This window comes from Helianthus annuus, chromosome 13 (genome assembly GCF_002127325.2).
Source record: "Helianthus annuus cultivar XRQ/B chromosome 13, HanXRQr2.0-SUNRISE, whole genome shotgun sequence".
NCBI lineage: Eukaryota > Viridiplantae > Streptophyta > Magnoliopsida > Asterales > Asteraceae > Helianthus > Helianthus annuus.
The window spans coordinates 53634768-53652457 of NC_035445.2; the positions used below are offsets into that span (position 1 = coordinate 53634768).

The following is a 17690-nucleotide window of genomic DNA, read 5'->3' on the forward strand; positions in this document are numbered from 1 at the left end:
TTTCTTGAAACTTTCTCCCCCTAAAATTCAAAAATAAAGTGAAGTAAAAATATTTTTGGATTTTTGGTTTTTAGAAAAATATTTACAAAAACGATTTCCTGATGTCGGTTACTCTTGCTTCACCTTAATGCCGTTTACCAAAAGTAAATAATCAAATCTTGATTTATCAAATGCTTTGGTAAAAAGGTCGGCACGTTGGTGGTCGGTATGAATATGAACCACATCGATAAGTCTCTTTTCAAAGCAATCACGTATGAAGTGATATTTAATATCGATGTGCTTCGTTTTCGAGTGCTGTACAGGATTTCTAGTGATCTGTAAGGCAGCCTCATTATCAACATAAATAGGAGTAGTTAGGAATTCAAAACCGTAGTCCCGCATCTGTTGTTGGATCCATAGAACCTGGGAGCAGCAACTAGACGCAGCAATGTATTCTGCTTCACATGTAGACGTAGCCACACATGTCTGCTTCTTGCATTGCCAAGTGACTAGGCGATTGCCTAAGAACTGACATCCTGCTGTAGTTGATTTTCCATCTTTCTTGCAGCCGCCGAAATCAGAATCACTGAAAGCTTTGAGATCGAAGTTATCATCCTTAGGGTACCATAACCCGGTGTCAGGGTAACTCTTCAGATAACGAAAAATCCTTTTGACAGCAGCATAGTGAGAGACCTTCGGATTCGCTTGATACCTAGCGAGAAGACAAGTTGGATACATAATGTCGGGTCTTGATGCGGTGAGATACATTAAGGATCCAATCATAGCACGATAAAGTGAAGAATCCACCGCATCCCCTTCTTCATCCGGAGTAATCCCGTGATTCTGCGGAAGAGGAGTAGAAATTGGCTTCGTATCGGACATCTGGAACCGGCTCAAGATGTCTCCGACGTACTTGGTTTGATGAATAAAAATTCCAGATTCGGACTGATTAACTTGCAAACCCAAGAAGAACGTCATTTCACCCATCGCACTCATCTCGAATCGATCTTGCATCACCTTTTCAAATTCCTTGCACAGCTTATCATCGGTAGAACCAAAGATAATATCATCGACATACACTTGTACCAACAGAAGATCTTCACCTTTTTCTTTGATGAAGAGGGTACAGTCGATCAAACCCCGTCTAAAACCATTGCTCAGCAGGTAGGTAGACAACGTTTCATACCAAGCCCGAGGTGCTTGATGAAGACCATATAACGCCTTGTTAAGAAGTAAAACCCTGTCAGGATGTAATGGATCTTCAAACCCCGGCGGTTGCTCGACATATACTTCCTCTTCGACTACTCCGTGTAGAAAAGCACTTTTAACATCCATCTGGTACACCTTGAATTTCTTGAAGGATGCGTAGGCTAGAAAGATTCTAATAGCCTCCAGACGAGCAACAGGTGCATACACTTCATTGTAGTCAATACCTTCAATCTGACTGAAGCCTTGAACCACTAACCTTGCTTTGTTTCGGACAACAATCCCACGGTCGTCCTTTTTGCACTTAAACACCCAGCGAGTTCCGATCTTCTTGTAGTTGTCGGGCCTATCAACCAATTTCCATACGCCCAACTTCTCGAACTGCTGAAGTTCTTCTTGCATTGCTTCCACCCAGGAATCATCTTTCAATGCCTCCTTCCAAGATTTAGGCTCTTCTTGGCTAACATAGCAGGCGAAAGACCAATCATTTTGTTGTCCCGATTCTCGTATCTCAGCATACAAGCCAGCATTTTCGTTGTTTCTGATTTGATTTCTTGTCCTTACACCACTGAGAACATCACCTATAATATTCTGCTGAGGATGAATGTTATGAATTCGGGTTTCAGAAACTGGAGGAACGTCAACATTTGACCTCAAGTTAGTGATATTTAAATTCCCGATATCATTCTGAAGCTGGTGAGTTGTAGAAGATGATGCATTTTCTTCTTGGATAATTGGCGCAGACACTGGATCCGTTGCTTCTGAAGTACCTTGAACCGGACGCAGTGCTTCACCATCATTTGCATCAACATACTCCTCATCTTCCGATGACAAATTGTAATCGACAGCATCATTAAACACCTCATTTGAAGCGAGATTGTTGACAGAAGAAGATGCTTGTGAGTCAACAATGATTGGACGAGCTAACTGAGAGCCAGTCGCATTCTCGCTTTCAGACAACATTTGAGCAATTGCATTGTCATCATCAAATGTCGGCAGATTGAATGAGTCGAAAAGACCATCATAATCGAACATCCATGGATCTCCAGAAGGCTTCGGAGGATTAGAATATCTTTGAACTCTTACTTCACCCCATTCTTCAATCCTTTTGGTAGTCAGGTTCCATACTCGCAGATTAGGAGTAGCATACCCAAGGAAGTAACCTTCGATAGCTTTGGCACCAAACTTCCCATCAGGTTCAATCATGGTACATGGTGCACCAAAAGGTTCTAGATATTCCAAGTCAGGAGTCTTCTTGTGTAGGAGTTCGAAGCACGTTTTTCCATGTCTTTTCACTGTGAGAACCCTGTTTAACGTATAGCAGGCCGAGGCAACAGCTTCAGTCCAGAATCGAACTGGAAGCTGAGACTCAACCAACATGGTTCTTGCAGTCTCAATTAAGGTTCTGTTCTTTCTTTCAGCGACTCCATTTTGTTGTGGCGTGTACCGAGAGCTGTATTCATGAAGGATTCCTTTTGCAGTGCAAAACTCATCCATAACCCTGTTTTTGAACTCGGTACCGTTGTCGCTTCGAATTCGCCTCACCTTTAGATTATACAGATTTTCCAACAAGGTGATCAAATTCTTCAGAATTTCTGGAGTCTCGCTCTTGTGGACCATGAAGTCAACCCATGAAAATCTTGAGTAGTCATCAGTAACTACCAAGCAGAAAACTTCTCCGTGCACACTCTTGTGTTTGACTGGGCCGAAAAGATCCATATGCAAACGCTCGAGTGGCATGTTGACAGTGTTAACCTTCTTCAATGGATGAGATTTCTTGGTCTGCTTTCCCTTTTGACACGGCACACAGACATCTTGAAGTTGAAAGTTCTTCACATTGACACCTCTCACCAAGTTGTTTTTGACTAGGTGATTCATTTTTCTGAGGTGAATATGACCCATTCGTCTGTGCCAAGAGATCGTCTCCTTTTCAGTGGCTTTTGAAATAAAGCAAGTAACTTGTTTTGACTGAGTTATTGCTTGGCTCATATCAAGGACATACAAATCATTAACTCTTGGTGCTGATAAGAGAATCCATTCAGCGGGAATCTTGAAACCTGGCTTCAGCACATAACAACCGGCATCATCAAAATGCACGGTGAACTTCTTGTCGCAGATTTGAGAAACACTCAGGAGATTGTGATCCAACTGTTGCACATAATTGATTTTGTCGAAACTCACAATTCCATTTGAGATCATTCCCTCGCCGGTGATATACCCTCCTTTGTCTCCAACAAACGCAACATATCCTCCTCTTATACTTCGCACATCGAAAAGAAGACGATAGTCGCCAGTCATGTGCCTGGAAGCCCCACTATCAACGATCCAAAGACTATTGATAGTTCCTCCTGGAGCCGCCTGCACATGCAATTAACACATCAGTTTGAGAGGGGGACCCAAGCCTTTGTTGACTTGGGTCGTCCTTGATCATCAAGGAAAGTGATCTCAATCACTTGATGATTAGGAAATAAAACCTCTGGTGCTCCCCCTGATTTAGTGACCTGTTTTTGTTTCCAAGCTTGTTGTCCTGTACCAGTATTTGTTTTAATTGTTTTTGTATTTACTGGTTTTACATTTGTAGATTTAGCTTGAACAGGTTTTTCATCCTTGACCTCTGATTTTAAGGCCTTCTCAATTACCCTTTTGTTCTTTTGTTTTACCTTCTTTTCCCTTTCTTTCAAGACACGTGGGTCTTGTTTCGGGGAAACCGGTTGTTTTTGGTAATTGGTTTCTTGGGGAGCACTTGTTTTTCCTTTCAATTTTTGCAAGTATGGGCAATATCTTACAATGTGCCCAACTGTTCCACATTCAAAACACATTCTCCGCTCTACAAACCTCGGAGAAACGTGTTGATGACCAGACGAAGAACCAGATACTGAACTTTGTGATCTAGATGTGCTTGGACCTAAGTCACATCCATTGGTGTGTTGGGTATAATTGTTCTCATCATTTCTCTTTAAAATTCTAACTTGTTTTACAAAATCAATGTTAGATTTATTTTGAAATGTTTCAAGTTTGTCCGTACCCTTTGATCCAACAAAGTTCACTTTCTGTTCTCTTTTCTTAGCTGGAGCTCTTTTGTTTTGCACCCTTTGAACCTTAGGTTGCTCAACCTTAGATTGTTGAATTTTAGGTTGTGCAGCCTTAGGTTGAGGAGCCTTAGACTGCTCAACTTTAGGTTGTTGAACCCTTGGTTGTTCAGTCTTAGGCTGCTGAGCCTTTGGTGCTTGAGCATTCTTGTTTTGAGCCCTCTTTTCTTGTACCTGGCCCTTACCCTTTCCAGAATTCACTTGTTGTTTTCGCTCAACTGGCAGTTTTTGGTTTCCGTATTGTTTTCTAATTAGCTCACACGGAATTGGTTCACATTGAGTGACCGTCACTTTGTTACCTTTGTTTCCCAAAAACTTATCAGTTCGTCCTTCAAAAATTTTCTCAATTAAATCTTGATTTACATTTTTGATTGGAAAATCTCTGTCAGAATAAATTTTGTTGTCTCCCTTGAGCGTATACAACAAGTTATTCTTTTCAATGCTAGGTACACTGGGCTTCATTGCCTTTGGTGTTTCAGCCTTACTCGGTTTCACTGGTGGATCACACAGGATGTGATTCTCAATTGGAATGTCTGGTGTAACTGAGTTAGACTGTGGTTTCTCATTTTCTTCAGATTCATCGTCCGAAGAATCAGCATCCTCAATAATCGGAGAACTCTGTTCCTTAACAGACGATGAATTTTTCACATTCTCAGATTCAGATTGCCCCGAGGATGATGTACCAGTTGTGAACCCGAGGCCTGCTGCAAAGTCATCTAGACCGAGTGGCACAGTAGGTTCAAAACGGGGCATATCCTCGTCATTAGGCAATTTGGAATAATTGTGATTCATCGGGGGAGGGCATGATTTGTAACCAATACATTTTGCATCCCCCTTTTTCCTTTGAACATCAATAATGTGATCCAAAACATAGCGGGAATTGGAATAGCTTTCCAATTTCTGCTTGATTGTTTCACATTCGCATCGAGCTGTAGCTAACTCTACCATTTGTTTTTCAATTGTGTCAATCAAATTATTATTAGCATGTTGTTTTCTCAAAACAGCCTTTTGAAGTTCAGAAACATCATGTTTTAATGACGCAATTGTTGCTTTAAACTCTTTTTCATTTCTTGTTAAAAACAAGTTAGCCTCAGTTGCTTTAGAAAGATCAACAATCAATTCTTGATTGTGTTTGTGTGTGATTTCAAAAAGACTTTCCTTTTCTGCATATTCAAGACATTTAGCACATTCAACAGCAGCAGAAATAGAGTCAGGTTTAGAATCACATACCTGAGAGGTTTGTCCTTCAACATGAGCCATGAAGGCTGTATGAAAAGAAAAAGATCCATCTTCAGAGAAAAATTGAGAAAGCTTCTCAGAAGTTCCAGCAGCTTTCTGGCAAAGAATAGATCTCCTCTTGCATAAAGCTTCAGCATCAGCCAATAGCTCATCAACCTCCAGATCTAAAGCCTCACTTGATAAATCACCAGCATCAAGTGATTCCCCATCCATGCTTCCACTGTAACCCGAGCTATCTTCATCTTCTGAAGATTCACCAGCAGACACGGGTTCTTCAACCTTTTCAACCACCTTAGCATAACATGCTGTTCCACCATTTCCTCCTTCACCAAGCTGAAGATTCCAGTTGCAAATCTCATCAGCTTGAACAACTAATCCTCTGTGGGGATTAGAGTTTGTGGTTCCAGATGTATTTCCTCCCACGGGAACTATTTGTCTGTCAGAATTGTTCTGTTGTTGCTGAGGCTGTCTTTGATTCCTGAAAGGATTCTGATTGCCTTGCTTGGGTGGCTTCTGACATTCCCGCTTGAAATGACCCTTTTCACCACAGTTAAAGCAGGTGACAGCATTCTTATCAAAACCATACTTGGTGTTGTTGTTGCTTTCCAAGTTGGTTCTCCCCGTTCTCTCCATAAACTCTTTAGCTCTACGGATAGCACTAGCAAGAGCCCACTTTATATCCATCATCTCAAACTCTTCTTTATCAACCTGCTGATAATCTTCGTTGGTTAGGTTGATATTTCCAATCTGACCCGCAACCAACCCACAGTAGGCGCTAACCAAGGTGTTCAACATCTCCATATGTTCCTTGGCTATCTCAACACTGACTTTTGAAAAATTGGAAGTATCCAATCTGACAGTGTTCGGATTGGAAGTAGCTTGAAAGCTTGAAGAACTTCCATAAAATCCCTGCTGTTGTGGTTGTTGCTGTTGAGCTCTGTTAGGATCCAGGAAAGGCGGTGGTGTGAATTGTTGAGCTGTCTGTTGTTGTTGTTGTTGAGAAGAAGAATCTGGTCTTGAATACATCATTGTGTAAGCTGAAGGATCAAACTGATTAGCTGTTGAAGGTCCGGTGTTGGAGATGAACGCTGTTTGAAGCTTAGCATGCTGAGAAGCTGGCTTTTCTCCAGTAATACCACCTGCAATCCCAAAATACATCTCTGGATTCTGAGGAGTGATTGTTCTTTTCGCCTTGAGCTTTTCTTCAACATCTTTGTTTTCCAACTTCTGAATTAGCTCATAAACGGTAATTGTATCCAGAACACCGTTTTCCTTGAGAATCTCAAGATAACTGCTCCACTTTGCTGGTAAGCCATCAGCAAATCTCTTCACCATTTCTTGTGGAGTCGCAGAGACTCTGAAGGCAAACATTTCACTCAACAGATGGTGAAATCTTGTAGACAACTCTGCTAGACCTTCATTCTCCATGCAGGTAAAACCTTCAAATTCTTTCTTTAGCAGCTCTTGCTTGATCTTCCTTGATTGAGCGTTTCCTTCACACCGTAATGTGAGCATATCCCACAAGCTTTTAGTAGTTGTACAGTAAACGAACTGGTGGTATATGTCTCTGTGAAGAGCTTGCGTGAGAATCATGAATGCTTTCTTTTCCAATTCAAACTTCTTCTTATCATCATCAGACATCGTGCTATAAGTTTCTGGATTTGATCCTGCAACTTCCAACTCGTTTTCAAATGGAGTAAAGAAACACATCCATAGATCTTGACCTTGCCCCTAAACATAAGTTCTCAGCCTTTCTTTCCACCATCCCCAATCATTGATGTGATTAAGCTTTGGCGGTTTCGTGCTTGTACCAGTTTCACTATCGTTCTGCATCATTGCTTGAATGCTGCTGCTTTGATTTGTGACCAATGCCCATTGATTTGCAGTTATCATTGCAGCTTGAGTTGGGGCAATAGCCTGCATCCATGCAGATTTGTTGAACTCTGGCGCAGATTGCGTGGTTGATGATTGCGTAGATGATGATGTGGAGTCAAAGTTGTTGTAGTCCACGCAGATGGATCCCATTGACCGTTTGTTCCCATTTTATAATTAATATATTAGGTGAAAATTAATTTAAAAAAAAATGATTTTCACAAACTATGTTAAAAATTGAAGGATAACAAACTGTCGAAGGATCTAGGGTCGAAGGACCTGAAAATCACAAACTGTTAAGTCTAAACAGATAAGACTCGAAAGATGCTCGAAAGATGACACTTGTTCGAAGGATCAACAGTGTTCGAAGGATCACTGTTGAGTTTCGAACAATCACTTCGAAAGATTCTCCTACACGAAGGATCCTTATCTTTCGAAGGGAAACAGTAACTCGAAGGATGTATCTTTCGAAAAGATTCCTTGACTCGAAAGACAACACACTGACTTCGAAAGATGTTCGAAGGATGGTTATCTATCGAATCTCCTTGATCGAAGGATGATCTTTCGAGCTCGAAAGGTATCTTTCGACTGGTCTGACACACTGACAGAAAGGACGACTGGTTGGTGAAAAGGTGATGTGGTTGGTGAACCAACTTTCGGCAGAAGGGATGTTTCTGCACCAACTTTTCACCAAGTCAGATTTGACTTTCAAAAATAAGCCCAAAAAGGAAGTTTCTTATCCACAACCAAGCAACCGGAGTTAAGCCGGAAATTTGGCCGGAAAATAGCAAACCTCTTTGAACAGAATTTTTAAGTTACCCAAACCTTCCCGTAACACACCCGGTTAGTTTAGAACACGTTTTTATGGTTAGAAAGGCAAGAAACACACTAAAAACGGGTGCTAAACCAAGAAAGTTTTTGTCCAAACACAACCAAAGTCTTGCACAAACCCGGTTTTAACAAGGAAAAGAGCCACGGCTCTGATACCACTTGTAGGTCCCTCGGAGGTTGAGGATAAACCTATTCCTTGTTATGTTTAACACTCTAGCAAGTGCGGAATCCAAGCTAGAGTGCAAACCGTAGTTTAGATGAAAGCAAAGATTACAAAGAGAAAGAGTAGACAAGCAAAGTATCAAAGGTTTCTCTTGTATTTCAGTGGACACGGTTACAGACCTTGACCAAACTGAAATGCTCTCTTACAAGACCTTGGGTTCACTCACAAATGCTCTCAATATCTTTCTAAGTGTCTGCCAAGAACTAACTGTGAAGTGAAAACCCTCATGGGATATATATACCCATATCAGACAGACATGCACGAAGGATCAGGCATTCTGGTCGAAGGATCATCTATCGACCAGAATTACCATTGAAAGATATCGAAGGATCCAAACATACCTCGAAGGATGGTATATCCTTCGAGGTCCATAAGTATCCATCGAAAGATCATCTTTCGAGGTCATCGAAGGATACAATCCATCCTTCGATGACATCCTTCGAAGCATACAAGTTTTACACACTAAGTGTTGACTGTTTGGCCAAGTCAAACCAGGAGGATGGTTGACTTGGTCAAACACACATTCCAACACATAAACAACATAATAAAAGACGTAAACACAATAGACAAAAGACATCGTTTTATACATTACAAAATACAGACAAAGTACAGACACAAGTGCACCAACAGGCTCGTCGTTTTCAGCTCACTATGCTAATTTGGGATTTAGTGCTCACAATAATACGACATCGTTCAACAATTCATCTCTTGGTCAAAGTCAGCAAGTAGATCCACGCATTTGGTAACAATTCCGGCGGCTATGGTGGCTCGTCATTTTCAGCTCACTATGCTAATTTGGGATTTAGTGCTCAAAATAATACGACGCCGTTCAACAATTCATCTCTTGGTCAAAGTCAGCAAGCAGATCCACGCATATTTGGTGATGGGCCTGGGTCTCGGTCTTCATCTGTGTTAGGCCCAACACCTTGTTTTCAGTCTATTCCATCACCGAATTTTGGGCCAACAGTCTCTACTGGATCTAGTGTTTCTACTAGGCCTGGTACTTCTACTGGGCCTGATGCTTCTACATCAGCCTTATCATCTGGGCCTGGTGTGAATACTTTTGGCTCAGCTTCTTCTCAAGGGTTTGGGCCATCTCATTTTAATCAATGGGCTGAGCAACATACTTCACCTCATTATGGTTTGACAGTTGATTTGTCGAGGATTTGTCAGCAGGTAGATTCGTGGGTTCCCGACTCGGGTGCTACTGCTCACATGACTGCAGACTCGTCCATTGTTTTTGGTGCTACACCATATACGGGTTCTGAGCAGGTTATCGTTGGTGATGGTACATCTCTTCTTATCTCTCATATTGGACATTCCTTTCTTCACTTATCTGGTCACACACTTTTACATAGGAATGTTCTTGTGGATCCTGGATTAACCAAGAATCTTTTATCTATTACTCAGCTAGTTATAGACCATCCTATTGCTGTGATATTCTCACACTTTGGTCTTTCTGTTCAGACTCTTACAGGGCAGGTCCTCCACCACACGCATGCTAGCCCTCATCAGCTTTACTCGCTTTCCGCTACTTTTTCCACTTCCCGTGAGACTTGGCATTCTAGGCTAGGTCATCCTCCCGACGATGTTTTGGCTAGACTTTCATTTTTACCAATGAAGAATAAGATGTTGAATAAAAATTGTAACTCTTGTAGTATTTCAAAGTCTAGTCGATTACCTTTTCATTCTACTGTATCGCATTTTGTAGTATCGTTACATGTTATACATTGTGACATTTGGGGACCATCGCCAGTTATATCTCGATCTGGTTTTAGATATTTTATTACGTTTATTGATAACTTTAGCCATTTTACATGGATTTATCCATTGACTCACCGATCTCAGGATATTGCTTCTTTTAGGCATTTAAAACCTCTTGTTGAAAATCTTTTCTCCTGCACCATCAAACACCTTCAGTGTGATGGCGCTCCTGAGCTTATTCATGGCCCTATGGCCAAATATCTTTCTGAGTCTGGTATCGCTTATAGGATTTCCTGTCCATACACACCCCAACAGAATGGGGTAGCTGAGCAAAAGAACCGACATCTTTCTGAGGTAGCTCGTGCATTACTCTTTTATGCACATTTACCAAAGCTATTTTGGTATGATGCTTATGCTACCGCTGCATTCCTTATCAACCGGTTGCCATCACTGGTTCTTCATCATTCCTCACCATATGAGGTTCTCTTCGGTTCTTCACCAGATTATTCGATTCTTCATACTTTTGGGTGCTTATGTTATCCGTTTCTTCGTGATACTCGTTCGGATAAACTTTCACCCAAATCCACACCATGTATATTTGTTGGATATGCTCCTAGTCATAGTGGATATCTTTGTTATGATCCACTTTCATGTCATACATTCACTTCTCGACATGTTAGTTTTCACGGGATGATTTTTGATATTCCTGGAGTTTCGCCTACTTCTTCTTCTTCTTCTCCTTCTTCTTCCTTTTCTACGTCCTTCGTTATTCCTCCTCCTTCTTCTTCACATTCTTCCATTCCTTCTTCATCTTCTCCTCCTCCTCCACCACCACCACCTACTTCTTCTTCTTCTTCTTCTTCTTCTTCTTCTTCTTCTTCTTCTTCTTCTCCTCCTCCTCCTCCACCACCACCACCACCACCACCTACTTCTTCTCATCCTATGATTACTCGCACTCGTGATCATACTCGACAGTCTCGTCAGTTTCCTGATCATGTTCTTCTTCATGCTAGCACGACTCCTACTACTGAGCCTACTACTTTTCATCAGGCTCAGCGATGGTCTGTTTGGAATGGATGCAATGCGTTCGGAGATTGATGCATTGCATTCTAACCACACTTGGACTCTCGTTCAGGCTCCCACTGATGCTAACATTGTTGGCTGTAAGTGGGTCTACAGGATTAAGCGTAATCCTGATGGGTCTGTCGGTAGGTATAAAGCTCGGCTTGTTGCTAAGGGCTTTCATCAGACTGAGGGTATTGATTACATTGAGACTTTTATTCCTGTAATCAAACCCACTACCATTCGTCTTGTGTTGTCTGTTGCTTTCTCTCACAGATAGGATATTTGGTAGATTGATGTCAACAATGCCTTTCTTCATGGTGACCTATCTGAGACTGTGTACATGGCACAGCCTCCAGGCTTTGTTGACTCATCTAGACCTCATCATGTTTGTCGTCTGCAAAAGGCTCTTTATGGCCTAAAGCAGGCACCACGAGCTTGGTTTTCCAAGCTCTCTTCTGCTTTTCTCGCGAGTGGTTTCTCTCAGTGTGTTTCTGATACTTCTTTGTTTGTCTATCATCGGGGTGGGATTATTTGTTATGTGCTGGTTTATGTGGATGATGTTATTATTACTGGGAGTTCTTCAGTGGTTGTTACCACATTGATTACTCGTCTTCACTCACAGTTTGCACTCAAAGATCTAGGTACTCTATCCTGTTTCTTGGGTGTTCAGGTCACTTTTTTAGACGATGAGCTTCATCTTTCTCAGCAGCGATATTTACTCGATTTATTACATTGCACGGGTCTTGCAGATTGCCGACCGTTGTCTACTCCAGTGTCCTCAAGACGACAGTTATCTCGACATACGGGTTCTCTTTGGCAGATCCGACATTATATCGGAGTACGGTTGGAGCTCTTCAGTATCTGGCCTTGACTCGACCAGAGATTGTGTATGCGATCAGTAAGGTGTCTCGGTTTTTACAGACACCTACTGATCGACGTTGGGTAGCGGTGAAGTGCATTTTGAGATATCGTCGAGGTATTGAGTCTTATGGGTTGACTATTCGGAGGTCTGTCAGTCTTACTATACATGTCTATTCAGATGCAGACTGGGCTGGTTTCCCCGATGATCGACGATCTACTACAGGATATTGTGTGTTTTTTGGACCCAATCTTATCAGTTGGAGTTCCAAGAAACAACACACTATTGCTCGTTCTAGTACAGAGGCCGAGTATCGTGCACTAGCTCATACGGCTGCTGAGATTCGATGGATTATGTCCGTATTGCATGAGTTACGTATTGATTTGTCTTGTCCACCTACTTTGTGGTGTGACAATGTTGGAGCCACTTATCTTGCAGTCAATCCGGTGTTCCATCAGCGTACGAAGCATCTTGAGATTGATCTACATTTTATTCGTGACATGGTGTTGTCTCAGACGTTGAGAGTTTGTTATGTAGCGACTACAGCTCAGATTGCCGATGTTTTGACCAAAGGGTTATCATCTACTCGTTTTGATACTCTGAGGTCCAAGCTTCACGTTGATGCATCCCGTTTAGCTTTAGGGGGCATATTAGAGTGTATTATGTATAGAGAGTTATTGATGTACACGTGGCAGTTGGTTATGAGTTAGTTAGAGAGTAGTTGATAGGTAGTTAGTTTGTTATAGCTAATGTGTATAAATAGAAGTGTAATCCATAACATACTTACTTGAATGAAACAACAGTTGAGTTTCAATAAAAGTTATATTATATATCAGCACCCATGACATTTTTTTATCGGTCAACGGCTGCATTCTTTAGAATATTAAACATAGACAAAATCACAAAAGCCGCCTGTGTTACTGCTTGCTTCTGGAAACTCTACTCTTAAAAGTCCAAAATTTGAACTACTTTTCAATACAACATATTGTCTTCTTCTACTCTTCTTCAAGTTTCCATATTCATTCATTCCCCCACCAAACCCTATAACTCTCTGCTTGCTTCTTCTTTTCATTTCAATTCAAACTTGATTTTGATCGGCGATGGCTGCTTCTCAAGAGTACATGGACAAGATGCAGCTTCGTCAGAGCTACCGAAACGTCTGGCACACTGATCTCATGAGCTCCATCTCTGCCGATACTCCTTGTAAATTCAGTTTTGATCACGTAATTCTAACTTGTTTTATTTGTTTTCTTCCTCATTTGTGTGTGTTTTTTGCTTGCAGATTGCTGCTTTTCGTTGTTCTGGTAAGAATTTTACTCGTTTTTAACACATGTTAATAGTTTCGACATAGCGTTTTAAAATTATAGAATTTTAATACCTTTAGTTTTAGAATTCTGTTCATCGTATATTCAGTTGATAGATTGATCATATGAATCCAATTTGATAATATGAACTGTGCAAATTGTGGTTATATTTCTTGGAATTTGGTAGATCTTTTCGAATAATGTTGTGTTAAATTGGCAGTGGACCGTGTGTGTCATACTTGCTTCGAAAGCGAGCTCTTTATGGTGACATGTCAAGGTATACTTGCTGTGCTGGATATATGCCCTGCAGTGGCAAGTGTGGAGAAAGTAAATGTCCTGAATTATGCCTCTGCACTGAGGTATGCATATACATATACATATACATATACATATTCATGGTCGCAGCTATTAAGGGGCCGGGGGGGGGGGGGGGGGGGACCCCTGAACTTTTCGCTCAGTAGTGTAATATATGTGGTTTTCGTATAGAAATTTTTGGGTATATATGTTTTCGACCCCCCGTCGGAAATCTCAAGCTTCGCCACTGTATACATATATATACACACACATGGGCTGGTTCAATACAGGACCAATTTGTAGTATCGAATTGCATAAAATCGTTGGTTTCATATTACCATTTTTGCTTGTGATAACCTTCTTGATTGTTCGAATTATCAGGTGTTTTGTTGCTTTGGGAATTCAGTAGCATCGACTCGCTTTTTATTGCAAGATGAGTTCAACATACAAACAACACAATGCGATAACTGCATCATTGTAACATTATTTTTGTTTAAATTCCTTTTTTGTATAAATTTTTAGCAATAGTGAGCCAAAAGTTTCTAATTCGACTGCTTATTTTGAAGGGATTTATGTTTTGCCTCCAACAACTCGCGTGTATCTGCTCCATTGTTGCTTGTCTTGTCGGAAACGACGAACTCAGTGATGCATCTCAGGCATTGAATTGCTTAGCCGACATGGTTTACTGCACGTGAGTTCTTTCTCCTATGACAATGAAAACTTTCACTAAAACAACAAAAGGGGCCTCGTTTAATTCGTTTATTGTAATCTTCTACTTTCAGGGTTTGCGCGTGCATGCAGGTACGCCGTTTGTGATACAATCTGGGAATGTTTAACAGACTAGAGTCTAGTTTTCGCTTATACTTTTAAACCCTGCAGACTCAACACAAAGTTGAAATGGACAAAAGAGATGGAAAGTTTGGAACGCAACCAATGGCTGTGCCACCGGCTCAGCAAATGTCAAGGTTTGATCAGCCGTATCCTCCCAACGTTGGATACGCGCAACCAGCATATGGCGGTTATCCACCAGGATCTCAGCCTCCACAAGCTCAAGGCTATCCACCTGCCGCCTATCCTCCGATGGGCTATCCTGCTCCTAGTTACCAAGGTAAATAAATGTGTTGGATGTGTAAATTAATCTTCCATTCTTTAATGGCAGGTTACCAGAAGCAGCCATACATTTATAGTATCAAACTTTTTAATGAGACTAATTCTTTTGGTTTGTTGATGATATATTTGTACATGAATAAGCTTGTGTATTTTTTAAATACCTTTGAGATTTTATGATTACATTCTTAATACATAAATAATTGGTGATTATGAGATTTGGCCCTTGTATATATAATAGTAGTAATAATAATATCATGAATAAAACAATGTGTGTATATGTATTAGAAATATGTTGTACATATGTGTACTTTTATTTGGTTTTTATCAAGTTTTATTCTATTAATTTTAGTTAATATTAGCTATTTCGGTATATAATAAGAAAGTTTGTGTGTAAATCTGCTTTGTACAACTTGTTAGACAGTGAAAACATTTTACAACCCATTTTAACCCCAAAACACTCCTAATTATATTGATTGTAAATTCGGATGCATGTAAAGATGCTCACCAAGCGTTTAATTGTGAATCGTCATGAACCTACTATATATGATGTACGATGACACGTTTGTAGGCATCAATTATCGTCTTGGGTACGAATGTACAATGCATGAGTGTGATATTATGAGTGTGAAGGTAACTTGGCGCTTGAAACTAAACTAGTTTTCCTTGCACCCATCGACCTGTTTTCTCATTGGGGCCTTGTGTTTCCTCATGAGATTCTTAACCTATCTTTGTGTCTACTTTCGTCTCACTCGAAACCTTTGCTTCTTGGGAGTGTGTTTAGTTCTAACAACTTGCACTAAACCCGTATATAGTCTTCACTACAAGAAAAAAGACTATTATATCATATTAGATGAAAAGGCAAATGTTTCTTACATGACCACAAGCCTGTGTGTAAAACATAGAAAAAAATAACTGAGTCGATTTATGATTCGCTCGTTGCGACAGACCTATCAGATTGAGAAAAATAGACGCGCTGCGACAAGCCTGTCAAACGGGAAAACGTAGATGAAAAAACGTTGAACCTCACACGCATGTTGCGGCATGTTAACTCGGAAAATCTAGAACGAAACGTTAAACAGAAAACTTGTGAAAGATGAAAAGTTTTGGGTTAAAAGTAAAAAATCAAAAGGGTTAAATTGCAAAAGATGGAAACTTTTGAGTTAGAATTGAAAAAATAAATTAATCAAAAGGGTTAAATTGCAAAAGATGTAACTTTTAATTAGAAGTGAAAAATCAAATTAATCAAAGGGATTAAATTACCAAAAATTAAAACTTTAGACTTAAATTGTCAAAGATTGAAACCTTAGAGTTAGAAAGAAAAATTCCAAATTGCATTTTGAAAAACTCTCAAAGCCAAGAGTACAACAACTATAACTATAAGACTATACAGTGGGAAGGGATTGAAAATGATGTGTTATTACACATGGATGACACGTAAACACGCGTCAAAAAAGTGGATATCCGATTGGTGTTGACTGGATTTGGGGAAGTGTAAAATTGTAAAATTTTAGATTCAATGGAACTGAAGAACTGGCAACTTCAAGTGACCATAATTTGCAATGGTACGTTGTTATGTTCATTTGTTTATCTTTTGTTTCATAGATTTCTTTTTAGTGGGTGTATGGGTGTATGGGTTTCCTTTTTAAAAGTCCTTTTAGAGCTAAATGGACTTTTGAGAAGGACTTTTCCATCCAAACACTATCTAGAAGTCAGAAAAGGAGAAAAAGAATCCCAAACACTATGAAAATAAGTTCTTTTGAAACTTTTTTTGTCTTCAAAAAAGAGAAAAAAGAAGTTATAATTTGTGACTTTTTAATTTAGAAAAGTTTCTAAGAAGGAGAAGGAGAAAAGGGTGACGTGGGTTATTTTGTTAATGCTTTGTCATGGGCTCCACACATTAAAAGGTATAATTCTAAACTAATGGTGGGTGGGGTGGATGGCAGCGGAGGATGGTGGTGGGGTGGTTGGCAGGACTGTGGTTTGGGGTGGGTGGTGGTGTTAAGAGAGAGGGTCGGGTTTATATAGATGTGAATTGACCATATTACCCAACAGATAGACACTCAAACTAACCATTGACTAATGTCTAGGAGCATATGGCAATGAAATACCCACGTCAGGGTTTCATCGGGTAAAAATTGAAATATATGAAGTCCGACGACAATCTGGACGAAATCACAGGGTGACAAATTGCACTTTACTCTGTTATAAATTACATGTTTTCAATACGAGAAGACGTTTGGTTTAGCAAATTAGAACGCAGGAACCGTTGAGAAAAAAAAAAGAAGAAATAAAAAAAAAGCTTGAATGACAAGATTATAGATCACAAGTCACATAGCAAGTTTTGTAATTGTTATGTATATAATTGTTTTAGGCATTTGATAAATTTTGACGGCCTTCGTTTATATTAAACTCAAATATAATTACTGAAAATGTGATTGTCACGAAAACAAATTTGTAAAACTACAAATTTTTGTTTATTTAAGATATGAACATCAATTTTTTTTAGGAAATTGCAAAAGAGTACCAAATGTATTATTTTATTCAATGAATTTAAACCTGAAATAAATGTTTATAATTCCGTCACAAGCGTACATCATTGAGAATTCATCAACAATAATGGTGTAGCACACATTTGCTATTTACATCCGGAATCGTAGAAATGTAATATTTCTTTGGTCGTACAAATACATTATATACATTATGAAAACCGTTGGTGTATAGAACCACGATTGGCATCGTGCCCGCATCTCCTACTCTAGGCCAACACTGATATCCACGTGCCTTCTTCTTTGGTGGACACAACGTTCAAGATTGGACACAACGGTTTTCAAATGAGCAACTCGTTGGGCTGGCGATATGCATCGTCGTCTTCTATCTTTTTTTAACAAATGGTAGAATTCAACTACCAGATAATT

At 40.0% G+C, this 17690-nt stretch overlaps 1 protein-coding gene across 1 annotated transcript; it reads left to right on the plus strand.

Moving 5' to 3' along the window:
- Positions 1 to 13027: 13027 nt before the first annotated feature.
- On the plus strand, positions 13028 to 14972 carry LOC110897812. The gene is made up of 7 exons (XM_022144540.2): positions 13028 to 13270; positions 13350 to 13371; positions 13592 to 13730; positions 14047 to 14142; positions 14232 to 14356; positions 14448 to 14466; positions 14545 to 14972. The coding sequence occupies exons 1-7, from the start codon at positions 13168 to 13170 to the stop codon at positions 14779 to 14781; spliced, it is 741 nt and encodes a 246-aa protein (XP_022000232.1). The 5' UTR covers positions 13028 to 13167; the 3' UTR covers positions 14782 to 14972.
- The last annotated feature ends 2718 nt before the right edge of the window (positions 14973 to 17690 follow it).

Coding starts and splice junctions, on each gene's coding strand:
- LOC110897812 (XM_022144540.2), top strand. CDS start 13,168: ATGGCTGCTTCTCAAGAGTACATGGACAAGATGCAGCTTCGTCAGAGC. Junction 13,372..13,591: donor TGCTGCTTTTCGTTGTTCTG/GTAAGAATTTTA, acceptor TTAAATTGGCAG/TGGACCGTGTGTGTCATACT. Junction 14,143..14,231: donor AATGCGATAACTGCATCATT/GTAACATTATTT, acceptor CTTATTTTGAAG/GGATTTATGTTTTGCCTCCA.